Raw genomic sequence first — 27,530 nt, 5'->3', positions numbered from 1 at the left:
AATAAGATACATTTCCTTCCTTTTCCACTTTATAATTTACATCAGATACAAACTCAAATTGACTATTGCAAACAAATTCACCCATCCCCCCAAAGGAAGTTATACTTCTCTGAATTTTGCTTCACCCCAGAATCCGATTTGGTTTCTGTGAAAGCCTGCAGAAACGCACTTGCACTGTGCTCAAGCCAGTTTTGAAGCTGCAGCTTTTGTAATAGATCATTTCTCATGTCTTGTATATTGGAGGTTTTCAAATCTAAACTGGAAATGGAATATGTAGTGTTATTTGGGCTTTGGAAAGCTACAAAACTGAGTTACCAATCGTTTCCGATAAGTTAATCTGGTGAGGGACCTATTTGTGGTGATTCTACAGATCAGGTACAGTCCACACTGACTGTACGACCCCTTTCAATGTGACACTTTCATGTTTATAGCAGAAAGCGTTTGTGCTTTGATCCCAGCTCTCGCAGCAACTTCAAACTGCTCAATCTTCACAGGCTTTGTAGTTTTTTTGTCCCTATGAGAAAAATCTAAATTTGAACACTCTCTCTCAGAAGCAACGAGTGCACAGATCGATTGGGTGTTTACATTAAATAGAATTTTTAAAGGGGAAGAGAGCAAGAAGTTTAAAGCTTGTGTGAGATGCAAGCCAAAATCATTTTTGGCATCAAAGTATTCATCTGTGTCAAAGGGTGAGAATTTCATTCAAGCTTCCTGTTTAGAAAGCTGATGCGGTCAGAACAGGGCGTAACTGGTGATTACAGCACGCTGATATGGTTGGAAATATGAAGTGAGGAGTGGAAAGTGTAACTTGAATAACATTGAATATTAAGTTGAAAAAGTAAACCAAGGTGACCAGTTTTCATTAACGAAGATACAGTACATACTAAGTAGCTCTTTCTAAAGAAAAGTTATTATAATATAGCAGAGCCTTTGATGTATTTTAATTGTTTGACTGAAGTGTAAATTAAATGGTCTTTACACTAGTCTGTGTCTTACTAATCATTGCCTTTTATCTCTTGATGTTAGCATACATCCAGGTGGTATAAATGTACAAGCACTCCTTTTTCAGAGGGAACCTGGTCTCTGCATCTATCTATATGATTAACGGTCTTATATTTAACATATACCCATCACATTGCATCTACTATCATACCTCGGGGCAGAGGATCAAACTCAACTATAGCATGTGTATTTAGAAAAAAAATGATTGTTTTAAATGAGAACCATCTGTTAAATTACCAAATACTAAACTGACTATGTGCAAACAAATCAAGAGCTGTCATAAATACCAATAAGGAAAGAATGAAAGGCAAAAGACTGAGCAACCAGTAAGACGTAGGAGCAGAAATAAACCATTCAACCCATCAAGTCTACTCTGCCATTCAATTAGATCATAGAATCCCTACAATGCAGAAGGAGGCCTTTCAGTCCATTGAGTCTGTTTCAACAACAATCCCACCTAGGCCCTATCCCCGTAACCCCACATATTAACCTTGCTAATCCCCCTAACACTAAGGGACATTTTAGCACAGCCAATCGGCGTAACCCGCACATCTTTGGACTGTGGGAGTAAACCAGAGGAAACCCACACAGACACGGGGAGAACATGCAAACTCCACACAGTCATCCAAGGCCAGAATTGAACGAGGGTTCCTGGTGCTGTGAGGCAGTAGTGCTAACCACTGTGCCTCCGTGCCACCATGACTGATCTGTTGTGATTATCCTCCCAACTCCACTTTCCCACCTTATCCCCATAACCCTTGATTCCCTTACTGATTAAAAATCTGTTTATCTCAGCCTTGAACATAACGACCCAACCTAGAAGATATCAATCCTAAATTGACCTATTGCTGACTGAATAATCAAATTGCTCAAAATTCTAGGAACAGTCCCTACCTCTGAAGAATCTGGGCAGAGTCCCTAACTCTGCCCAGATTCGTAACTTTTATAAGAAACTCACAAGAAAATTCAGAACATTGTTCTCCCCAGAATGGCTTTGCAACCATTTTTAGCTCTGAAGATGAGTCATACAGACTCCAAATTCTCCCACCTCGCTCCTGGCTGGGATTCTCCAGTCCCGCTGCAGTGAATGGAGATTTGGCTGAGCGCCAAATTCTCTGTTCTCGGTGGCAGGGCATACAACTTCAGAGAATTCCAGCCGTCAACTCTGTTTCTCTCTCCACAGATGCTGCCAGACCAGCTGAGTTTTTCCAGCATTTTCTGTTCTTGTGCATAGTTTTGTAAAGATTTGTCCAAGATTTTTTCCTCATCAACTATTTAACATAAAAAACCTCCTCAAGGCACAAACAACAAAAAAAATTTGCATTTACATAGAACCTTTAAAGTAGTGTAATATCCCAGGGTATTTCCACAGCTTGGGCCTCAGCAAGTGAATGCACAGTCACCAATGGTGGAGTGATAAAAATTGATGATGCAGAAGAGGCTAAACTGGAGGAATGCAGGGAGTTCCAAGGGTTGCAGGTCTGGAGGAGAGTACAGAGAAAGGGAGGAAATTAGGCCATGGGGGGATTTGAAAAACATGGCTGAAAATTTAAAAATCGAGATGCTGCCAATCCATCAGCGAAAGGATGTCAGTGAGCAGAGGGGAGATGGTTGAATAGGATTTTTTAATTTGTTCATGGGATGTGTGTCACAAGCAAGGCCAGTATTTGTTGTCCATCCCTAACTGCACTCCAGAAGGTGGTCATCTTCTTCAACCGTTGCAATGGAGATATGCCCACAGAGCTGTTACTGAGGGAGTTCCAGAAATTTGATCCAGTGACAGTGAAGGATCTCTGATATAGTTGCAAGTTAGGATGGTGTGTGACTTGGAGGAGACTTTTCAAGTGGCGATGTTCCCATGCATGTTGCCCTTGTCCTTCTAAATGGTCAGTTAGCTCAGTAGGCTGGACGGCTTGTTAGTGATGTAGAGCAACACCCACAGCTGCAGGTTCAATTCTCATACCAGCTAAAGTTATTCATGAAGCCCCTGCCTTCTCAACCTTGCCCCTTGCCTGAGGTGTGGTGATCCTCAGATTAAATCTTTTCAGAGAGTGTCTCAAGTTAGAGGCATTTCCCCTGCTGCTGTGGCAGTGCCCATTGTTGATGGTGGGACTGCTATCTTCCAAGGCTGCATGTCCTCTGATTGAGCCCGCAGCCTCGGGAATCCACCCAACCCACCATCCTTAATCGGGTGGTGGACCTGGAGACCACCTGCCTCCAGAATCTCCGAGGTGGGTGCCTTAAAAGCCAGTGTGGGGTTGGGACCTGGAGGTGGTCCAGACTTAACATTTATATCCTAAAAGCATAATATTTCACCCCATATGTGCAAGTGCTGGACTGCATTATTTCATAGTGGCTTTGAACACTTTGTTAATGGTTAAGTGGATTGATTTCGACCTGAGGAATCTCAAAGGATCGCTATTACATTAAGATTGGCTCTTTTTTCCCTTCAATCTGGTTGATGAAATTATATTCAACAAAATCGAATGGTTTAAAACCACATGTTCCCACAGTTTTGTTCGTAGGTCAGTAATCCAATTTATGCAAAAAGGAGGAAAGCACGGTTCTGGATGTTAAAACTGTTAAATATCTTTTTGCATCCCTATTGCAGAATATTCCTGGACAACGGCACACAAATGTAGCCTTAGTAACCGGCTTGCCACCAATATACAAGAAGACTCACGCAAACCAATAATAAAGGTGCCTGTAAACAGTCATGACAACAGCAGAACCAATCATTTGCTTTGCTGCTGCATGAAGACATTCATGTTTTTGATAACATAATGTTGAAACAGGTCATACAATCAGTTTGTGGTTAAAAAAGAAACAACCTGTTTTCTGCGCCATTCAAGTGTAATAACTGATTTCAAAATGCCTTCAAGGAATATATTGCTCCAACAGGTATATCCAATGTCACAGACAGCACTTCATCGTGTTATTTGGCCAGCCTGTCTGTTGGATCATTCTATCCAGATCGCCTTTGTTGTGTCAAAGCAAAATACTGCAGATGCTAGCAATCTGTAACAGTGGCATTTGTTGTGTATCCTCTGTATTGGGAGATATGTATGAAGATCCGGGGCACGACCTGTTCTTGCCACCCTCCCACTGCAGCCAGGTCGGAGAATTTGGCACCCAGCCAAATCTCCGTTCACTGCAACAGGATGGGAAAATCCCGCCAGCGTGAATGGTAGTAACATTCAGGCCATGGCATTTTTTAGAATCTTAGAAACCTTACAATACAGAAAGAGGCCATTCGGCCCATCGCGTCTGCACCGACTACAATCCCACCCAGGCCCTACCCCCATATCCCTACATATTTACCCATTAATCCCTCTAACCTACGCATCCCAGAACACTAAGGGCAATTTTAGCATGGCCAATCAACTTAACTCGCACATCTTTGGACTTTAATTGTGCTTGTGTTATGGTGCATTTCTTTAATTGTGCTTGTGTTATGGTGCATTTCTTTAATTGTGCTTGTGTTATGGTGCATTTCTTTAAGTGACACCATCTAACCAGCTTGGGTGTCTCACGAAAGTGGGGGGAGGGAAAAGAGAAAAATATATATATTTTTAAAAAACTAATGCTCCATCTAGTGGCAACTCAGTGTTTTCCCTTTCTGCATCGCTTGGCTACATTGCTCACTTAGATTCTCAAAAGACATGGGCACTGAGCAATGATACATAGGCCTTTAAGGGGGCTTGATAAGGTAGATGGTGAGATGTTTTCACTAGTGGGAGAGTCTCGAACAAGGGGATTATAGCTACAAGATAAAGGGCCGGTCATTTAAATCTGAGGTGCGTAGAAATTTCTTCTCACAGAGGGTGATGAATCTCTGGAATTCTCTGCCCCAAAGGGTAGTGGAGGCTGCATAGAACATAGAACAGTACACACAGGAACAGGCCCTTTGGCCCACAATGTTGTGCCGAACATGATGCCAAATTAAACTAATCCCTTCTGCCTGCCCTTGGTCCATATCCCTCTTTTCCTTGCGTATTCATGAGCTTATCTAATAGACCCTAAAACCCCTGTCCGTATCTGCCTCCACCATCATCCCTGGCACCTAACACACTGTGTAAAAAAACTCACCCTTCACATCTCCTTTTAACTCTGTCCCCCTCACCTTACGTGCATGACCTCTAGGATCAGACATTTCAACTCTGGGAAAAAGATTCTGTCAACCCTATCTATGCTTCTCATAATTTTATAGATTTCAATCAGGTCTCCCCTCAGCCTCTGCCGTTCCAGAGAAACAACGCTAGTTGTTAGAAGTAATTAAAGTGGAGGTGGATAAATATTTGATATGTCGAGGAATAGAGGGCTATCGGGAAATGGCACAAAAAGGGAGTTGAGGCCAGCATGGATCAGACATGATTGTATTGAATGGCTGAGCAAGTTTAAAAGGCCTTATGGCCTACGCCTGCTTCTATTTCTTGTGTTTTTGCATGTTAACCCCGGTGACCTAATTCTGCATTCCACGGTCTGGTGAGGTTCGAATAATACCTTACAATTTCTGTCCTAATATTGGTTGATATTGGGTTTCTTTCCGACAAACTCCTTTTTGTAGCTTTTTTTTATGACCTATTCAGTTAGCATTTTAATAATTAGTCATGATGGATTTTGAACAATGACTCAGAAGCAGCTAAGTAGCTGCTAAAGACAGTGAGTTATCAAAACTCAAAATCCAACACAAAATAAAAGGCTCAATGGTTAATTTCCAAATAGATCAACGATCCAAAATAAAGCAGATTAGTAAGAAAGGGAACAATGTATCTTTACACACAATATGGGATTTTATAAAGGGAAATAAGGTTTTCTTTCCCCAGATCATATTTTGATGAATGTTTCAGTAATATATATTCAGTATATAAGGTTAACAGGTTCAGTAATCTGGTGGCCAAGGGACAGGTCCTAGTAGCCTACAGGTAGCGATTTCAAGTCCCATGGTAAACTGTGCTATTGAATTCAGTTAAGTCCATAATTAGTGGACAAGCACCAGAAAATGACCATGAAAGCTGCATTAAAAGCCCATCTGCTTCACTAATATCCTTTGGGAACGGGACATGTTATGACCTGCATGTGACTCCACTTTCTTACTGCTTGACTTTTAAGTGGTAGAATTTCTGTGGGGGTTTCCCAATCCCCTGCAGTAAGATTGACAGGAAGGGCATACATGTCTCGCTGGGCTTCCACCAAAGTCGGTGGCTACAGCAGGAGCTCAGAACCCACCTCCCCACGGGATTTACTGCCAGGAATCTCCATATCCCAAGAACAAATTTCAATAAGTACAGTATTTAGCTAAGATACAGTCTTGAAAGTTAAATACACCAACAGGATTACAAGGGTTAACACTTATGGAAACAGGACTGTTTTTATCAGCATCATTTATCTGGAATATGCCACACCCGTAACATTTATACGCAGTTATGGACAACAGAAATTACATTTCTATGATGTTTCCTCCTTTGCTGAAGATTTAATGTCCGAAAAAAGAAAATACATTATATATAGTGCACAAGATTTTGGATTTCTAGTACCTGGTGGGTGACATTTTTGAAATTGGACAAGAGAAATAAGGTGCAAGTCATCAATTGTATTTAAACTGCTTTTCATCGGCTTTACAGTGAAAAAGTACAAGAAGGGATTGCTGAGCACAGAGTCTGAGGAGGCCAATTCAGCCTTGGGGTGGGACCTATTCAACAGGCATAGCCAAGGAAGGATTGTCTGACAGAAATATCCCACACTGATTGGGGGCCTGGAGCACAGGCCACAGTGGGTGGATTCGTGGAAATCGTGATCTACTACCCAGGATAAAATGGGGAACGTTACACGTGATTGCTCATGATTGTTAGCTACTGCTCAGATAAAGTAGCAAGCCTTGCTTACACTGAATAAAATATACAATTAGCTGGCACCAATATGGGTCACTTTTGAAATAATTTCTGAGAGGCTCGTGTCCCTTCACCAAAACTGATTTCTTTGCAATACTCAGGCAGGTAGAGAATATTCACCCCAAATGCCAGTCACCTGGACACTCTACATAATGGCTGGAATTTTACCACCCCACCCGCCACGGGCAATCAGAGTGGGCGAGGGCAGTCCATGGAAAGGTCCGTTGACCGTGGGTGGGATTTTATGTTTTTGGGACAAGCGAGGCCGTAAAATCCCACCCAATATGTCTCTGTCGAGCTCCCTGATTGGGCAACCTTAACAGGCCTCAATTAGGGATGTCTTTTCACACCAACCAAATAAACGAACTCAAATTAACTTGGGGACAAATTAAAAGGGGCAGCTCCCCAAAAGGAAGGGGGAACAGTCCGAACCAAAAACAAAGTCGAAAGGAAACTTAAAACATCAAATTAAAATGTGATTAAAAGGGTCAATAATACACCCCAGTCCCTGCAGTGCCCAGCGGGAACGGAAGGCATCAACTGTGCCCTTGGAACACCACATGCTCCCTTTCCAGGGACACCTGGCCGCGAATATAGCCGCGGTAGAGGGGCAGACAGTCGGGTTAGAACATAGAACATTACAGCGCAGTACAGGCCCTTCGACCCTCGATGTTGCGCCGACCAGTGGAACCAATCTAAAGCCCATCTAACCTACACTATTCCAATATCATCCATATGTTTATCCAATAACCATTTGAATGCTCTTAATGTTGACGAGTCCACTGCTGCTGCAGGCAGGGCATTCCACGCCCTTACTACTCTCTGAGTAAAGAACCTTCCTCTAACATCTGTCCTATATCTCTCACCCCTCAATTTAAAGCTATGTCCCCTCCTGCTAGCCAACACCATCCGAGGAAAAAGGCTCTCACTATCCACCCTATCTAATCCTCTGATCATCTTGTATGCCTCTATTATGTCACCTCTTAACCTTCTTCTCTCTAAGGAAAACAACCTCAAGTCCCTCAGCCTTTCCTCATAAGATCTTCCCACCATACCAGGCAACATCCTGGTAAATCTCCTCTGCACCCTTTCCAACACTTCCACATCTTTCCTATAATACGGCGACCAGAACTGTACGCAATACTCCAAATGCGGCCGCACCAGAGTTTTGTACAGTTGCAGCATGACCTCCTGGCTCCGAAACTCAATCCCTCTACCAATAAAAGCTAACACACCGTACGCCTTCTTAACAACCCTATCAACCTGGGTGCCAACTTTCAGGGATCTATGCACATGGACACCCAGATCCCTCTGTTCATCCATACTACCAAGTATCTTACCATTAGCCCAGTACTCTGTATTCCTGTTACTCCTTCCAAAGTGAATCACCTCACACTTTTCTGCATTAAACTCCATTTGCCACCTCTCAGCCCAGCTCTGCAGCTTATCTATGTCCCTCTGTAACCTGCCACTTCCCTCCGCACTGTCTACAACTCCACCGACTTTAGTGTCATCCGCAAATTTACTAATCCATCCTTCCATGCCCTCATCCAGGTCATTAATAAAAATGACAAACAGCAGTGGCCCCAAAGCAGATCCTTGCGGTACACCACTAGTAACTGAACTCCAGGATGAATATTTCCCATCAACCACCACCCTTTGTTTTCTTACAGCTAGCCAATTCCTGATCCAAACCACTAAATCACCCTCAATCCCATATGTCCGTATTTTCTGCAAAAGCTTACCATGGGGAACCTTATCAAACGCTTTGCTGAAATCCATATACACCACATCAACCGCTTTACCCTCATCCACCTCTTTGGTCACCTTCTCAAAGAACTCAATAAGGTTTGTGAGGCACGACCTACCCTTCGCAAAACCGTGCTGACTATCCCTAATCAAATTATTCCTTTCTAGGTGATTATAAATCCTATCCCTTATAATCCTTTCCAATACTTTGCCCACAACAGAAGTAAGGCTCACCGGTCTATAATCACCAGGGTTGTCCCTACTCCCCTTCTTGAACAAGGGTTGGATGACCCCCGCCAATCGCCCGCTGCCTGGACCTGTAGAAGGAACGCCTTGCTAGGCCCAGGAGCAGGTTCACAAGGAGGTCCTCCTCCTCCCACTACCACCACCCCCCCCCCTCCCCCCCCCCCCCCCCCGCAACGGGTGTTCGTAGATCAGAACATGGGACTGAAGTGCAAACAAAACTTCAATAAAAGTTTTTTTTTAAGAAAACTGAAAAGGTAACACGCAACATAGACATGGTCCACGGACTCCACAAGGTTGCAAAAAGGGCACGCTTGGGAGCCCGTGAACGGGAAGAACCTACGATTGTGTGGTACTGCTGCGTGCAGCACCCTCCACCCCAGGTCCCCAAGATAGTGGGGGGATAACCAAACTTGCTGGGCGAGCCTGTCAACCAACTGAAGACTATTCAATTAAGTTGATGACCCACCACTGGAAAATGGAGTCAGCAGCTCAGACAAGACAATCAAGCCTGATTAACACAACCCTAATTTTCCCATGGTCAGAAAATTTTAACTACTAAATTTTGACTTGACTAGCCCAATATGTCCCACATGTAATCATACATATTTGAGAACTTTAAAAAAAATTATGTTTTCTAGAGATTGATCAGAATGTGGAATGTCCTACCATATAGAGTAGTTGGATAGCATAGATGTATTTAATCACATGAGGGAAAAAGGAATAGAAGGATATGCTGTTACGGTCAAATTAAACTGGGAGTACATTCATACGGAGCATAAAGAATGATGCAATCCAGTTGGGTTGAATGATCCGTTTCTGTGCTGTCTATTCTGTGCATACATTATAGCCTGAAAACAACAACACTCCCCTCCCCCAAAAAAGCAACTACAAGGCAATTATTAACTTCTTTCATCAACAACACTTTTGTAGAGTGAATTTTTAATATAGTAGTGATCTCCATTGTGTTGTACACAATATGCTCTCTGTTGTCATATTTAATTTCTTACTGTGCTCTTTGATTAATTTTGCTGTGTTTTTTTTTACTTCTGCTTGCTGTGTCTTCTCTTTTGTGATTTATACTTCTTGTGATCATCACTGTTCTTGTTCTGTCAGTGACAGGCTGCACAATCCCTCCTTACACGAATCAACTCATTCAGTTGTTCTTCACCACAACCATCAAGCCCTTTTTCAATCTTCCCTTTCTGCGTCTTTCACTGTAATTTTTACGACCTCTTTTGTATGTCTCACAGGGACCACAATTGGATACAATATGACTCAGTCCTTTCTCAATTGCAGTTTTGATGGTGACTGGTTGGCACGTGCACCACTTTGCCATATTCATTATTCATAAGGCTCACTTGTAGATTTCTATGATCTGGGAAGCTGCTTAAAAAATTCTAAAGATCACAGAGGAGTCAGATTCCAACTAGAAGTTGACTACCAGTGGATTTAGAAGTAATCATTTTGGATAAAGGGGGCAGTAAGGTCCCTTTATCATTACGCACATTGAAAAGATAAAAGTTCACAATTCATCATGTATGATTAAGGAACATAGAGAATAGAGATGGTTGGAGGGTGTGACTTCAACAGAATGGAATTAAATTGAGCACCAGTAGATTTACAAATGATAATTTCAGCAAAGGAAGCTGAGGACACTTTACTACCCTGTATGTTAAATAAATACATAAGATTCATAATATTTATTTGCTATTGAAAGGAACACTTAATAGAGAAATGGGTGTTGTAACACCAACCAGAACCAGGATGGAATTAAATTGAACATGAGTCGATGAGGTCATTTAATCGTCTAGCACAGCATTTCCCAAACTATGAGGTTCCAAAGGAGACATCCAAGGGTTCCGCGATAGCTCTGGTCTTTGACAAAAGATAGCGTGAAGCGCAGGAGGGGAAGTAGTCCCAGAGCATGGGAGGGCCAGAGAGCAAGGGAAAGAGAGGTGAGAGAGAGTTTGTGTGAGAGTTGAGCAGCCATGGAGCAAGGGCGAGGAAAGTGAGAGTGTGCATGTGAGAATGTGTTGTGTGTGTGTAAGAGAGAAAACTGAGTGTGAGAGTGTGCACGTCTAATATGACAAACCAGTTTTCCAGCAGCGCTCCAAATATTAAATGAACTTTGGGGCAAAAAAAGCATCATCCCTCCCATAAAAAATGTCAATAAGCAGGTAAGACTTAAGTACTATGTTGAATAAAACAGAAATTTAAAATTATAAAAAATGTATACATGTAACAAAAAGAATTCATTCATAAATGTGTTTTTGTATGTTTGTATCCATTGCACAAAAACAATCAATATTTTGTAGTTTAACAGTGGCACAGTGGTTAGCACTGCTGCCTCATAGCGCCAGGGACTGAGTTCAATTCCGGCCTGAGTGACTGTCTGCATGGAGCTGGCATGTTCTCCCCATGTCTGTGTGGGTTTCCTTTGGATGCTCCGGTTTCCTCCCACAGTCCAAAGATGTGGTTAGGTGGATTAGCCCTTGGTAAATGCAGGGATAGGGTGGGGGAAATGGCCTGGGTAAGGTACTCTGTCAGAGAGAGTGGGTGTAGACTCAATGGGCTGAATGACCTCCTTCTGCACTGTAGGGGTTCTATGGTTCTTCCACATAATAAGAATGTTTTTCAGGTGTTCCATCAAGACTTCGGGAAGTCAAAAGTGTTATGTGGCTGGAAAAGTTTGGGAGTCCCTGATCTGGCATATTAAAAAGATGAATCAGGCTCATAATTCATTTTTGTGGCTAAAAGGTATAGGGATGATAAAAGGGAGGGGGGAGGGGGTGTTGTGTTGTAACACTCGCCTGAACCAGAATAAGGACTGTGCATCGACAATTTCATCAAAAGGGTAAGGGGGAGTGAAAAAAACAACAAGGCTGCTATTTATTTATTTTAGGGCAGCACAGTGGTCAGGACTGCTGCCTCACAGCGCCAGGGACCCAGGTTTGATTCCCAGCTTGAGTTGTTGTCTGTGTGGAGCATGTATGTTCTCCCCTCGTCTGGATGCGTTTCCTCCAGATGCTCCAGTTTTCTCCCACAGTCTGAAAGACATGCTGGTTTAGGTGCATTGGCCGTGCTAAATTCTCACTGAGTGTACCCGAACAGGTGCTGGAGTGTGGCAACTTGGGGATTTTCACAGTAACTTAAAATGTAGTGTTTATTTATTAGTCACAAGTGAGGCTTACATTAACATTGCAATGAAGTTACTGTGAAATTCCCCTAGTCGCCACACTCTGGCGACTGTTCGGGTCAATGCACCTAACCAATGCTCTTAACTTAATTTTGTTGCAGTGTTATAGAACATAGAACATTACAGCGCAGTACAGGCCCTTCGGCCCTCGATGTTGCGCTGACCAGTGGTACCAATCTAAAGCCCCTCTAATCTACACAATTCCAATATCATCCATATGTTTATCCAATAACCACTTGAACGCTCTCAACGTTGATGAATCCACCACTGCCGCAGGCAGTTAATGTAAGCCTACTTGTGACACTAATAAATAAACTTTAAATTTAAAAGGGGATGGGGGGGGGGTGCAAAAGAGTGGTGTTGTCACACCAACCTGAGCCAGAATGGGATTAAATTGAGGTGATGTGGAGATGCCGGCGTTGGACTGGGGTAAACACAGTAAGAAGTCTGACAACACCAGGTTAAAGTCCAACAGGTTTATGTAGCAAACTGGAGTCCTGTCTGGAGTCAATACACATCTCTTTAACCTGTGCTTCATGCTCTCTCCACTCACATTGTCTGTACCTTTAAGACTTGATTAGCTGTAAAGAATCGCATTCCAATCATTATTCTGTAAATTGAGTTTGTGTCTCTGTATGCCCTGTTTGTGAGCAGATCTCCCACTCCACCTGACGAAGGAGCAGCACGCACCGAAAGCTAGTGGCGTTTGCTACCAAATAAACCTGTTGGGACTTTAACCTGGTGTTGTTAGACTTCTTACTGTATTAAATTGAGGACCAGTGCATTGACAATTCCATCCAAAGGGTAAGGGGGGAAATGGAAACACAATAAGTCTGCTATTTATTTGTTTGTGGTGAGGGTGAGGAGAGGGGGAAGAGCTGGGTGCAGTGTTTAGTGGGGAGACTGACCTGCCTTTAAGGAGGGCCATGCTCCGCAGCTGCTGTTTGTAAACAGATGCCACTTCAAGATGGCGGCGGGAGGGAGCAACCTCAGCGCCTGCAACCGAGTCAACATCCCTAATGGCGGCGGCTCGGGGAGCCCGAGCCTGGGCACCGGCTCCTCGCCGCCTCCCTCGCTGTCCGGGGCCGGCCCGGCTGCTGCTGCTGGTGGCGGCGGAGGAGCAGCGGCGGCGGCAGCCGCAGCGGCCGCGGTGGTGATTTACCGGGAGCCCATGTACAACTGGCAGGCCACCAAGACGACGGTGAAGGAGCGCTTCGCCTTCCTGTTCAACAACGAGATCCTGAGCGACGTGCACTTCCTGGTGGGCAAGGGGATGGGGACGCAGCGGATCCCCGCTCACCGCTTCGTGCTGGCCGTCGGCAGCGCCGTCTTCGACGCCATGTTCAACGGCGGCATGGCCACCACCTCCACCGAGATCGAGCTGCCCGACGTGGAGCCCGCCGCCTTCCTCGCCCTCCTCAAGTGAGTGGCGGGAGGGGACGGCAAGGCGGTTATTAATCAAATTTACACCGGGGGGGAGTCGAGGCCTGCTTGATCATTTTTAAATGCTGAAGGGAAAAAAAACTCACAAATATATTCCCCCCCCCCTGCTTAAAACAATATTTCGACATCTTTTCAACCCTGAATGTTTTCTTTTAAATGCGTATTCTGTTATCGCTTCTGTATGAATCGGCGGTTGGGAAGGCGCAGTGGACGTTTTTTTTATGTGGTTCACGCCCTTTTTTCTGTGTGTTTGGGGGGTGGGGGCGCAGGCGGGAGGGCGGAATTTTCTATCCTGAGGGCTCCATTCATACAGTGTCAGCCAGAAGGTTGCAGCAGCGCTGATCCAAGATGATGCTCTCCTGAGTAAATGGGCACTTGCTTAAGGCAGACTCGCCCCTTTTAAGGTAATAACATTGCATTACACTAGGTTTTTTTTGTGGGAGGGGTGATTATGGTTTTGTGTGTGTGGAGGGTGATACTGCTACGCTTATGTGTTGTGTTGAGGGGGGGGAACCAACATTTTTTTTTCTCTTTGGGTTTAGTCGATGGCCAAGAGTCATTCCCCATGCTTATTACGCAGGAAGGAGGAAGGCAAGATGGCTAATTCACTGCAGAGCAGCTTCTGCACCTCCTCAATCTGAAGATTATTTTGGCAAATTCGATTCCTGATTTTAAAAATAACCCTCCAAATATTTGCCAGACTTCTGATGTTAGAAAATGTCAACGACCTATTGTTTATTTTTAAAGAGGACCCAGACTTCTGTGGGGTTGTATTGCCCCACCCAGTTCTTTATCCACACTTGCATCATTTATGGAATTGAAAATCTAACCCCCCCCCCTCCCCCCAACGTTTGAAGCTTTTAGTGACAGCAGTGTATTTAAGCTGCATGCTTTGTTTTTTTTTAACGTGGCACACAGTAACTAGCCAAACTTGGGCTCGTTTGGAGTTTTGGATCCTGCAAATGCCACCTTGGTGTGATGTTATTCCGCTGATCTTTTAGTAAGAAGCTGTGCAGTGATGCACACAGCTCAACACAATACAGCTGCCAAATTTGTCTGGCTTTCTTTCTTACTCATGTTCTTCAACTGCCAGGCTTTCAAAGGCTTATTTAAAATCACTGATGCTGTCTGTGATAACTGGGATGGCGGCATTAATCACATGAATGTTTTTGCATGTATTTGCAAGTAACTTGTGGCAGGCTGCTTAACTTGGGAGTCATTCTACCTGAGCCTGATTTTTGCCTGATGTTGAAGCACACTTCTAGGCGGGGGTCACTAGATACAAAGCAGGATCTGGAACCTTGGATAATACTTTCTCTCTCCCCCCCCCCCCCCCCCCCCCCATTTTAAGCAGGGCCGTTACAGTCTTGGTAATTGAACCTGTGACTTTTTTTCCCTCTATCATTTAATGTTCCATTGGATAGGTACATTTTGCCCGTTTGGTTGACAGGAAAACCCTGTGGATTTCCATTATTTCTCTTTCTACCCTCTTTGGTCCTTCTCCATTTGGCAACTGCAATGGTTAAGCAATAGAAATTGAATCAATTTTTTTTAAATAAGAAAAATGGTATCAATGTGTTATAGCATACTCATGGTGCTTGAGGCTGTTGCAGCAATATTCCTAAATTTTTAAACCATATTTCATCAGCTGATCCTTGGCCCAGTAGTGGTGATTTAAAGAGGAATAAAATTCTACTTAGGAGTACAAGTGGCTTTCATGGCCAACCGCAATTTTCCGCCTCTGGTCTCAAAGTGGTGGAATTATACGAACAATATCTACCTTTCCCTTCACAGCACAAGTTCCTGTTTCCAAGTGTAGGTTAGATGATGCTGACAGGATACTTGCTGCAGAACTTGAGGAATCTGATTTTACTTATTACTGATCAGTTATTTACTGATCACCACTGAAAAGCCATCCAGGGCGAATAACCTTTAGTTCTATTTCCTATGTTCTGGCAGACATTCACACAGAGCAGCGATTAAACTGTTCATTTTCTGTGTGGAAGTGCACGTTGCTAAATAATGCTTTTATCTATCAAGTCATAACTTTCACATTTGTGGAATCTATGAGTAAAATGTCCCTGACAGTTCAGTGACCTAAATTTTTCTTTGACCATGTTACTGTGAAGCGCTTTGGGGTGTTTTATGTTAAAGGCTCTATGTAAATACTAGGGTCTAAAGGACAGGAAGTTACTGAATCTCTGCATTATTGCAAAAGATTGTTAGATTCTATGAAAATAACATGCAAGTTGAAAGTCCATTTTGGGATTTCATACGATCCTTTGAAGGGTGGTAGGTCTTACATTCAGTAGTGTATTTTCAAGCACGTGAATGATTTATCAAGTTTGAAGATGCAAAGTAACTATTCTGGTTCCAAGTAAAATATTTGTTCAGTGTAAAATTAACAGTACACAAGCACATCACTAATTGTAAAATCATTTTACTTTAAACTCCATAGGAGCATGCTCCTATGTTTACTTTAGTGTACTTTATCGCATCCAAAATTTTTCATCTAGCTATTCTGTTGCTGCTTTTATATTTTTTGTTTTCCAGCTGCTAGCTCCCTTAGCTCAAACTTCCTTGAGCTTAGGGTTAAATAAGACAAAACCTGCTAGATTTAGGCCCAGTAAGATTTGTTTTTCCTTGTATTCCTTCCTGTCTCGTTTAACTGTACCTGGTAGAAGGATTGCAATCTTTGCACACCCTCTTGATTTAAAAAAGAAATACATAAATGGCCCTGTTTCATATACATTTTGTTCATTGTGGTATTATTAATTGGTATTGTGGCAAAATTGTATGGTGCATGCAAAATGAGTAACTTGTCTGAAACACTCTATGCTCTTCTTCTTTGTAACTAATTAAGAGATTTTGTAAATTCAGAAAGTGGGAGCCCTTAACCACATCAATTGTGGGGTGCTTTGTTAGAATTATGTTAAGTGACCTTGCTCTCTGATTTTTATAGTTTTGCAAAGACTAATCAACATTTTTTTATTGACGCCATCATCTAGTTGGAACCTGCTACTTTTAATTCATTTTCCTACTATAGCGTGGAAGTTCTGCTAGGATTACTAATGAGGTTCCTCAAATTCTGGTCATCTACATTGTTGAAGGATACTGTTTGGAAATTAGGCTTGACTTATATATGAGGATGAAACAAGAAATATGAATAAGAATTCTGATTTTTTTTGTCACCGTGCAGGGTAAACAACCAGTCACTTTGAAGCATTCTCACAGACAGCAAGAAAATATAACTAAACCCTTTTACTTTCAATTAATTTTAGAGAGTGCAATAAATGATTGGAGCATGCTCATAAGATCATGACACAAGCTAAGATATAAATATTTTTATTTAAATATGTGGAGTTTTCTATAATGGAGACATTTGATGTTCAGTAAATATGAAATTACTTTTTCAGGGTCAGTGAAGCTGTTAATTAGTAATTACAAACTGGTATGGTATTTTTTAAAATGGTTCCAACAGGTTGTAACTTTTTATAGGGCTTTACAGTGATACTAAGAATCTAATGGGGCAATTTCCCCATCCCGTTGGACCATGCAGAGGTCCGTTGACCTCGGGCGGGACTTTCTGGTTTTGCGGCAATCACGGCTGGAAAACCCCACTCTGAATGGGAGCCCTTGTCAGTCCATTGGTTTATAATTGATTGCAGGATAGGAGAACTTCAACATTGCTCCTTCTGGAGAAGCATGGAATCACTGACAGCAGCTGCTGGATTTCTGGGTTTAACTGCACAGGTGGGACCTGAATTGCTGTCCGTTTGAAAAGTAATGATGACGGGCACTGATATTTTTGGCGTCATGATTATCGCAAAGTCTAGAGCAATATGTTTGTGATAGGTTACTGATGAAGGTGTACAAGAATTCTTTTGAGCTTTCCCTGATATCTTCAAGCTGCTAAGTTTCAATTTGTACGTGTCTTTTTCTTAAACTCGTTTTTGAAGAATACTGTTGTGCCCAATGACATGAAGCAGTACACTGCATCCATTGTTAGATCTTTCTTAAGGTCAGTTTTCACCACCTCTGATAATTCAGGCATGACCTTTATAGCCAAAGGCCGTGCATACAGCACAGCTACTTATTTACTCCTGTTAATTGTGCACCCAGCAAGGCTGCTGAGCTTGATCATCACTTCAGTATGTTTAACAAGATCTTAAAAGAAAATCGGCTTCAATTCATTTTTGTAATCAGCAAATTTCTTTTTTGCCAAACAGTGTCATCTGTCAGTGGCTCCTAAGCCAAAATAAAGGAGCCTTTAACTTGGAGATTAACCTAAGGATGCCTTGTAGTTGTCTGCGAGAACTGTTTATCCTTTTTAAGTATTTCTGTTGACTGTGGATGAGATTTAGCAGGATACGCAGACTGCATTCAGCCAGTGCTGTTGCAATCTTATTAGGGCGATGATGCTGTGTGCTTTATTGTGCTGAGCTTATTTGCTCTTCATCGGACCATAACCACTGAGTATTACACTATAATAGCGTTTTGGAACATCCTGAAGTATTAGACTGATCCTATTTACTGAGCGATGATAAATGTATATAGGACTTAGAAGCGAGAGTAGGCAATTCAGCTCTTTGAGATATAGAAGAAAGGAATGCATGGACAAGCTCCATGTAAATTCGGCACTACCTTGGCATGTAGAACATAGAACATTACAGCGCAGTACAGGCCCTTCGGCCCTCGATGTTGCGCCGACCAGTGAAACCAATCTAAAGCCCCTCTAATCTATACTATTCCAATATCATCCATATGTTTATCCAATGACCATTTGAATGCTCATTTGAATATCATCAAAGTGTTTGGAATTTGATAAAATAGCTGCAGGGATTAAGTTTGGATTAAAAACTGAAAAATATATAAAATATCTATTTTATAGGTACTTCAAACTTCATGGTTTCAGTATTATCAGTTATGCTGTCACCCAATACTGTCTATTCCTGCTAATTCAAAGTTGTTTAATTGTGCTATTTATAATGCAATTACTTAATTGAAATTATTGGGAGGTAGCCATGATGTGGAGATGCCAGCATTGGACTGGCAGAGTAAGAAGTCTCTCAATGCCAGGTTAAAGTCCAACAGGTTTATTTGGAATCACGAGCTTTCGGAGCGCTGCTCCTTCATCAGGTGAGTGACCAGGTTAAAATCCAGCAGGTTTATTTGGAATCTCTCACTTTCAGAGCGCTGTTCCTTCATCAGGTGAGTTAACACCTGATGAAGGAGCAGCGCTCCGAAAGCTCGTGATTCAAATAAACCTGTTGGACTTTAACCTGGTGTTGCGAGACTTCTTACTGAAATTATTGGAGGGAAGAGTCACTTGTTACTATTACATGGTTTCACTGACCTTGCTCTGTTTTTATAGAAAACAATCTTTTGGGGGACATTAAACCAAATTGATTATTTGGTGCTTTTTGAAAACGTTGGATAGTCTATAAGCAACAATTTGATGGATCAACTATATTCCTAAATAAATTCCTGAAGCATACAGTGCTTAGAATAGCGAGTCCATAGAATTTTAAATACCTCACTATACAATAAAGCTGGCACTGAATTTTATTATTTTGTTCTATTTTACTTCATGCTTAGTTTTTAAAAATAACATACTTTAACTGACATTTGAAACTATAAAAGCATATTAATAAGTAGTGAATCATGGCTTATCTGTAAATGGGGGAAGCCACAAATAATTGGGTCTCTGGGAACTGTAATTACAGGCTTTGTACGTGAACTAGGTGGCTGTGAACAATGTTCTTCGAGAACCCACACAGTGTTCCATACTGTGTAGGCTCTCGAAGAAAATATCCTCTCTCATACATTTCTGTGAGGGGATTATTACGATTTCTGGGTTGTGGCTTTGATGCTTCCACTTCTCCAGAGTTCATGGTAACAGGGGTTTTGCACCTTCTGACTGTGTCTTTGGTAGGCTCTGTACAAAGTTTGAATAGAAAGAAATGTGACTGTGACCATTGATTTATTGTGACAGTAGTACATTGTGAGCTGAGTTGTACACGCCAGGACAGGCCTCGGTTCAGTCTCTTGTATGTGCCGAATTATTCGATCTTGCATGAGGCAGCAATGCAGATATTACAATTGCCAACAAAGATTGGGGAGGGGGAACCTTACTTGAGGGGTCTTGTTTCGGATTACTGTGCAGCACTATGCTTGAAATTGTGCGTATACTGTACTTGAGATGAGGATATCTCTGATGCTCCAGCCTCCTCCTGCTGTTGTGTAGCTGTGTGCGCACTACTTAAGTGATCATTCTTTATATTCTGGTCTATCCTTGCCCAATTTTCATGTTGCATTCATTCTCCAGGATATAAATATTCTCATCTTGGAACCCTCCAGTAAGGTTCCCCCTCCCTGATCTTTGTGGCCAATTGTAATATCTGCATTGCTGCCTCACGCAAGATTGAATAATTCAGCCAATAGCAGATTTTAAACTTGCTGTATTTTGCACAATCCAAGCTGCTTTCTGGAGCTATGCCATTAAAAGAATTTTAGATGGAGATTGTGATTTTTGAATTTGGCTAAAGCCCAAAACCTTAAATTTTAATGTGACCCATATTATGCTTGCTTATGAATTGAAGCATAACTTGTGTTGTATGAAATCATCAAAATGGATTGATTCCAGTCAAATTCTATGCCCAGAATAATGTCCTACGGCCTAAATTAAATTTATGTACCAGACCAATGTTTTATAGATTTAAAGTTGCGGAAAAGTGATTGTTGACGTATTTGTATTTTTCTCCAGATTCCTTTATTCTGACGAAGTCCAGATTGGACCAGAAACTGTTATGACTACACTGTACACTGCTAAAAAGTATGCAGTACCTGCCCTTGAAGCACACTGTGTGGAGTTCTTGAAGAAGAACCTCCGAGCAGACAATGCGTTTATGCTTCTTACACAGGTACGTTGGAACATTCATGTCGTGCATGATATCTGTCTGCAGAAGAAACTGAGAAAGATGGTAAGTGTTAATCCTATTACTCAAAAGTATATAAGCCTTCAGTTTTGTTGTTTTTCCCATGTGATATTGGCTACCATGCAAAAAAAAAGAGTTCTACAAAAAGTTGAAATTTAATGCATTGGTGTTGGTGTAATCTGCGTTCGTCACAGTGAAACGTATTCATTCTAAGTATTGCAGGACTGGTTGTAATTTGTAATCTACTCAGCCGTACTGCTGTATTATGGAATTTTTTTAAAAGGCTAATTCTTGTTCAGGCAATGCTGCTTTAATCAAAGGAATTGCAGGAATGCAGTTTAAGATTCAGTTGCTCTACTAGTTCAGCAAAAACCTAGTTTGTTGCTCGACTTCGTATAAGGATGACCAAGTTGCTCTAAGCTGACCTACATAAACCATCATTGATTAATTGGGAATGCATTAGGACATTTTTAGAATTTGCTGATTAAATCTAAAATTCAGGAGTGAGCAGAGAACATCTTCCCTGTCCAATTTCACTATCTTGCAGTAGAATTCACAGAAGTATTAGAAGTGCAATTTGTTGCATTATTTCCACTTTTGCTCCTTTCCCACCTAAAAACTCATTGGCATCTTGTAGCTTTGACCAGTAATGAAAGAATCTAGCATGGAACCAATCTGACTGTTTGGCTAAGCAAATTTACTCGCATCTCAGGAACAAACGTGAAAAAAAAACCATCAGTCATCAAAATGAGAGAGACAACTTTGGTCTGCCTGCTGTAGAGTTATTTCCATTTGGATGCGTTTTGGTCTGATTTGGCTAGCTGGAGGAACAACAGCTACTTCATTAAGCTAGCTTCAAGCTTAGTCATTTCTTCCTATGATGATCCATCCTTTAAAAAAATTCTGTTCCTCAGAAGTAGCTTTGGTAGTACAGTTCTCCCATGCTCTGATTCTCACATCAAATCATGTTATTCATTAGAAACAATCAGTTGTTTTTGTCAAAAAAAACTGGAAAACTCAAGTTCATAGCTAAACAATTTTCTAGCTCATTTTCCCCTCCCTTACTGAATGTGGCCACCTTAAACTGCAGCACTCTTTGTTAGCATCCAAGAGCTTATTTTTACCTCAATTTAATGACCATTTTTCACGAACAAAGGCAAAATACTGTGGAAGTTGGAAATCTAAAGTAAAAAAAACAGGCAATCTTGGAAGTTTTCAGCTGGGCAAAAACAGACCGCGTCTGTGGAGAGAAGCAGAGATAATGGGCGGGATTTACTGGCTGCGCTAGCTCCAACGCCGGAAATTCCCACCTGAGTTCAATGGAACTTTGCATGGTCCACCCCCACCCACTAAGATTTCCGTGGCGGGCGGGACGGAATAATTCCACCCATTGCTTCAGATTGGTGACCTTTTGTTGGAACTGGAATTTTCTATGATTGAGCCCCAGAGTTAGTGCATCAGCAAACTATTTGCCATTGACAGTTTCCGTTTCTGGTTCATAATCACACGGTGTGTTTATCCACAGGCTTTTTGTGAACCTGCCTATACTTTTTACCTATGGACTGATACAGGTTGAGGGTCATCTAGCCATTTTTATCTTGAATTCATGTGTTGCTAGAGAGGTAGTTGCAACCTAAGTTGCAGCAGTGTGCACTGTCTTGAATCTGACATTGATGCCCTCATAAGGAATGGTAAAACAGCTGATTTGACTTCTAAATGTTTAGTATCGTGAATGGTAAATCTCGAATGAAGCTACCAAATTTTTATATTTCATGAAGTATTTGTAACATTAGTTTATTTTCCCCATTCTGCTAAATGCCCCAACCTTGGGGTGTGCTGGTGAATGGAGATGCTAATTTAAGTCCGTCCAAGGGGAAAATCCTATCCTGGCTGTTGCTACTTGCCATCTTGCAGCTGGCTTAGGACTGCATTAGCAGAGGATGCGGATGTGGCATAATGCAAGGAAACTGGGGGTAAAATAGAGGGGATTTTGTGGCTACGTTACCAGCTTCAAATAAATATCTGCTTTAACATGTCGAATTGGTTCTGGTAATAAAATTAGGGACCAATCATTTTATCGGGAGGAGAAATTTCTTCACTTAAAAGGGTTGTAGATTTTTGGAATTTTCTATCCCAGAGTGTCGATACTCTATTGTTGAGTATACCTAAGGTTGAGATAGATTTTTGGTGCCTCAGGGAATCGAGGGATTTTGGGGGTGGGTGGGAAAGTGTAGTTAAGGCTGAAGATAATCCCTGATCATGTTGAATTGTAGAGCAGGCTCAGGACCTTGTGGTCTACTCATCTTCCTTGTGTTCTTGATTCTGAAGAGTCTTAATGCAGTATTTTAAACCGAGTTGCTCAGCCCTAGATTTCCGTGCCGTAGGTTCTGATATAACCGTCATAACTAAATTCTATACTAACTGTCCTCCGGCAAATAAACAGATTTCATTGTACAACACCTGATATCATGCAGCATAATGTTGGAATATTTTTGTATTGGGGAATTTCTGACTAAGCAGCAATGTGACATTTTTTTTAGAGCATTAAATGTTGGGATTCCCTGAACCTTTTCCATGTACTTTGCAAGAAATAATGAATGTGCTCTGCAAGCGTGTTGGAAAATACAGATTTTAGCTTAAGTTTTAAAACTCTTTTGTTGGCATTTGGGGTAGTCAGATAGATAGCACTCACACCACCAGAAATGGAGCAAAGTGAATAAATCTTGGGAGGCAGAGCAAATTGCACGAACAATGGGGGAAAAAATCAATTGGGAGGCATAGACAACAGTGTAAGGGTGCAAAGTGAGAGTTCAAAACCTGGAGGAAGGCGGACAGTACCCAGTAGAAGAATCATAAGCTTTGGATGATTTAATGTGCTAAAATTACTGTTCCCTGTTAATTGTCCTTTTTATACCATGCGTAGCTGTGGTATTAAATTTTAAAATTTCAGTTTTTATAACTGTTTTTAATAATATTGCAGAGGCACAGAGCTATGTGTGGTAATACCTGCGTAATGTCAGGCGAAGCAGTCGTGGGACAGCCGTCTGGATGCCAGGGTTCAGTTTCTGTATGGCCACGCAACAGGGAGGATCAAGAGAAAGCACTAAACGGGGACGAGGAATTTAAGGAAGGAGACCAAGTTGGAGAGGGAGAGGTAGGGCAGGAGAGACTTGAAAAGCAATCTAGTAGGAAAATGCTGGTGGGACTTATTTTTGGAGGGGATGGTGGGGCAAAGCTACTGAACTAAGGGAGTACATTCTTATCTACACCCTGTTCTCTCTCTCTCTCCACCACCTGTAATTCTATAACTGTTTTTATGCACAATTGTGGGAACCTTTGGTGGCAACATAATAAACCTCTGTTGATACACTTGTATAGAATGCACACGTGGGGAGGTGATGGCCTAGTGGTATTATCACTAGACTATTCATCCAGAAACTCAGCTAATGCTCTGGGGACCTGGGTTTGAATCTCACCACGGCTGATGGTGAAATGTGAATTTTTAAAAAAAATATCTGGAATTAAGAATCTACTGATGACCATTGTCAGAAAAATCCATCTGGTTCACTAATGTCCTTTTAGCGAAGGAAATCTGCCATCCTTACCTGGTCTGGTCTACATGTGACTCCAGAGCCACAGCAATGTGGTTGGCTCTCAACTGTGCTCTGAACAAGGGCAACTAGGGATGGGCAATAAACGCTGGTCAGCCAGCGACATCCATGTCCCATGAATGAATAAACAAGAATATAACGTCTTGCATAAATCTATCAATTTTGCATTCTGTCAATCTGTGTTCTGCATGAGATCACACCATTAAACGATTCTATCCTGATTACAAAAGTACATATTGAAAATTGGTTGATGGCAATTTCAGCGTAGCAATTGTTCAGGGTTTTGATTGGAGATGGAGAAACGCCTTGATAAGCACTGGGGCCAGACTAGATCTAAATGATAGCAGACTCACTTATGCAAAGGTTTGTTTATGAGCCATGCAGTACTTTGGGACTTTAATACCAAACCAGTAGCATAAGATGACAAGAATAGGTTGTTCAACCCTTTGGTCTTGTGTCCTAATGACAACCCCAGTTTTCTTTTGAACATTGCTAATACTTTTGCCTCATTTGCCAGACAGATTACAGTAATATGATTGTTAAATACTATATTTATTGGGATTAAACTACCAAGGTACTTTACTGAGAGGAACTGTGTTGGAGGGTGCAAAATAGTAGGTTTTGAGGATCTTTTCTCGATGGGCAAGAGGAAGCCAGGAAAAGGCATTTAGGGAAAGAAAGTAGGTTCACAATGCTGGAATATCTGTGGTAAGGATATGTAGCAGAGGCCAGAATTCTTCCACAATCAAAGGAAATGGACTGAAGGGTGTAGCCTCAAAATGTCCTTTAAACAATTTAAAATATTTTCTAGATTACTTGCATATCTTTACAACAATTTATACATCTTAAAAGTATCATGAATTTGTCAACTGGCACACTGCCCTTCTGTCTAAGACGAATTGCCTCCAGTTCTGATCTGCCTGCTTCATCCATCCATCCTATTCCACTCAAAAAGTAACCAGAAACATTCCCTTTGCCCAGCCCATCAGGCGAACGCAAAATGTTGTCCCTCTTTTGAAAACATTGGCTCATATTGGAGTGAGGTTCTATGGCCTTGGTACCTTCCTCCTGTGGCCATTCTTCAGCTGAGAGTCCAGACAGGGACCATTAGAAGACTATTCCAGAGTGTTGAAAGGGTAGCTATCCACATGAGCAGGAGAGCACTTGGGATATTTTAAGATTAGCTAAATCCATTGTCCTGAATGAGATCAATTAAATCAGCACAAACCATTATTGGAATCTTTTTGTGCCTGGTCTGATTTTACTGATGCAGGCAATGTTCTCTGCTTGAATGCATTGAATAAAACTGGTAAATTCAGCCTCTGTTGTTGAACCAGTATTGAACGCTCTATTAAAGCTTGCGCGTCAGAAATATTTTTTAAAAATTCTTCTTCAACAGGTGAGTGATTCAACTTGCATTTAGCTAAGTTTTTTGACAATTTTGAAAGCTGCATAAACAGTATTTGAATGCAATGCTGAATAACAAAAATAAGACTTCAGTTTTGTTACAGCTCCCAGTAAAGTAAAGTTAATGGGTTGTTGCTGATGGATCAGTCTGTGTTTTGTTTCCTAGGTCTTGCTTTATTTTGCAAATAGGAATCCTTTAGACTCACTATTTATTGAGAAACTGGCAAATGTGTTTTATAAACTAAAATTAAATTTTGTTTGCTTCAAAGCAGCATTTTTTGGGTATAGTTTGAGCGCTCTCCTATGGTCATTACAAGTGATGTTCTCAGGTGTGGTGCAAGTATCTACTGTGACTTGACCAGACTCGGCACAGGGAAGACTGCTGCTTCTACACGAATTTTGTTGGAAGTTTGAAAGGATTATGTTAGGGAAGTTCACTGAAATTATTATTACTGGACAGTTAATGTATGTATTACAGAGCAGCCTAGGCCTATAGTTTGATTTAACAGGGCACAACCATTTTTTTTGATCAGCATAAAAAGCACCATTATAGAAATTTTAAAAAGGTTTCCATGTTCACTTATCCAAGATCATAATGTTTGTATACAAGTCAATTTCTCCTGTTAACAGGCTAGACCCAATTATTCCTTCCTAAATTTTCACTTATTGACAACTGCAAAGCCACATTCCGTTACAAAGTAAACTATCAGTTGCTTTAAGCTGTCATTGATTTAATTTAGATTCCACACAATCCATTATCCACGAGCCAGCTTCCACATTGCTTAACCTGGCTTCCTTACTTCATAGTCGACTTGTAGATCCAGGAAAAAGTAGATTTATATTCTGGTGAGAGTGTCAGATTTAGCAGAGAAGTTATTTGAATGGGATAGTGTGCTTGGCAATCTAAAGTTAAGGAAACCTCTACTTCTAGTGATATGTCTGCCTCTTAAGGTGCTGTAGTGAAGCGGGTTAAGTGGTCAGTGATCAACAGTGTCCTGAAGTATTATCAGACATTCGGTTCCGTAGTGACTCTCTTCCAGTCTTCAATCTTGCAGCCAATTAAAATGGAAAGATTCTGTATGTCAACATATGCATGATATTTGCAAGCAGCGCAGTGAGTGCCATAAAATATTTGTTGCTGTTAATCTACATATCACAGATACGTAGATGGCAACAATTAAAACTGCATTGTGATAAATCCACCTATTGGAGCAGCAGAGCTTCAGCAGAATCTCTTCCACTCTCTGCAACCCAATGGTGGATGCGGATTGAACTTCAGATATAAATGCACAATCTCACAACTGGCTAACACCAGCTGATATTCTAAGCCTGTAATGATGTGGAGAGGCCGGTGTTGGACTGGGGTAAACACAGTAAGAAGTCTAACAACACCAGATTAAAGTCCAACAGGTTTATTTGGTAGCAAAAGCCACGAGCTTTCTGAACAGGCTGTCCCTTCGTCAGGTGGGTGGGAGTTCTGATTACAAACAAGGCACAAAGACACAAACTCAATTTACAGGAATAATGATTGGAATGTGAGCCTTTACAGCTAATCAAGTCTTAAACGTACAGACAATGTGAGTGGAGGGAGCATTAAGCACAGGTTAAAGAGATGTGTATTGTCTCCAGACAGGTCAGCTAGTGAGACTTTGCACATCCAGGCAGGTTGTGGGGGTTACAGATAGTGTGACATGAACCCAATATCCCGGTTGAGGCCGTCCTCATGTGTGCGGAACTTGGCTATCAGTTTCTGCTCAGCGACTCTGTGCTGTTGTGTGTCGTAAAGGCCGCCTTGGAGAACGCTTACCCGGAGATCGGAGGCTGAATGCCCGTGACCGCTGAAGTGCTCCCCAACAGGAAGAGAGGCATGGTACATTTGGGAAACCATGCAGACGCTACGACAACGGGTGAATGAACACCGCTCGACAATCACCAGGCAGGAGTGTTCTCTTCCTGTTGGGGAGCACTTCAGCGGTCACGGGCATTCAGCCTCTGATCTCCGGGTAAGCGTTCTCCAAGGCGGCCTTTACGACGCACAACAGCACAG

At 41.8% G+C, this 27,530-nt stretch overlaps 1 protein-coding gene and 1 long non-coding RNA gene across 4 annotated transcripts in view; one reads left to right on the top strand and one right to left on the bottom strand.

Annotated features, from left to right (window-relative positions):
* Positions 1 to 13,104, bottom strand: part of LOC144479530 (uncharacterized) — a 202,246-nt gene extending 189,142 nt beyond the window's left edge. The window contains exon 1 of the long non-coding RNA XR_013495541.1: positions 12,993 to 13,104. This is a non-coding gene — a long non-coding RNA (uncharacterized LOC144479530). The remainder of the gene's footprint in view (positions 1 to 12,992) is intronic.
* The window catches only part of LOC144479528 (BTB/POZ domain-containing protein 2-like), a 34,052-nt gene continuing 19,281 nt past the window's right edge, over positions 12,760 to 27,530 (top strand). The window contains exons 1-3 of one of the 3 annotated variants that reach the window (XM_078198313.1): positions 12,760 to 13,506; positions 20,294 to 20,450; positions 23,446 to 23,619. In XM_078198313.1, coding sequence (XP_078054439.1) covers positions 13,052 to 13,506; positions 20,294 to 20,450; positions 23,446 to 23,619 — 786 coding nt within the window. In that variant the 5' untranslated portion in view covers positions 12,760 to 13,051. Of the gene's footprint in view, positions 13,507 to 20,293; positions 20,511 to 23,445; positions 23,620 to 27,530 lie in introns of all 3 variants that reach the window. The other 2 variants (XM_078198314.1, XM_078198315.1) reach the window with 2 other exon arrangements.

The sequence above is a fragment of the Mustelus asterias genome, chromosome 26, assembly GCF_964213995.1.
Source record: "Mustelus asterias chromosome 26, sMusAst1.hap1.1, whole genome shotgun sequence".
Lineage (NCBI taxonomy): Eukaryota > Metazoa > Chordata > Chondrichthyes > Carcharhiniformes > Triakidae > Mustelus > Mustelus asterias.
The sequence above is the reverse complement of the archived record's forward strand: the minus strand, read 5'-3'. Positions and strand labels throughout refer to the sequence as shown.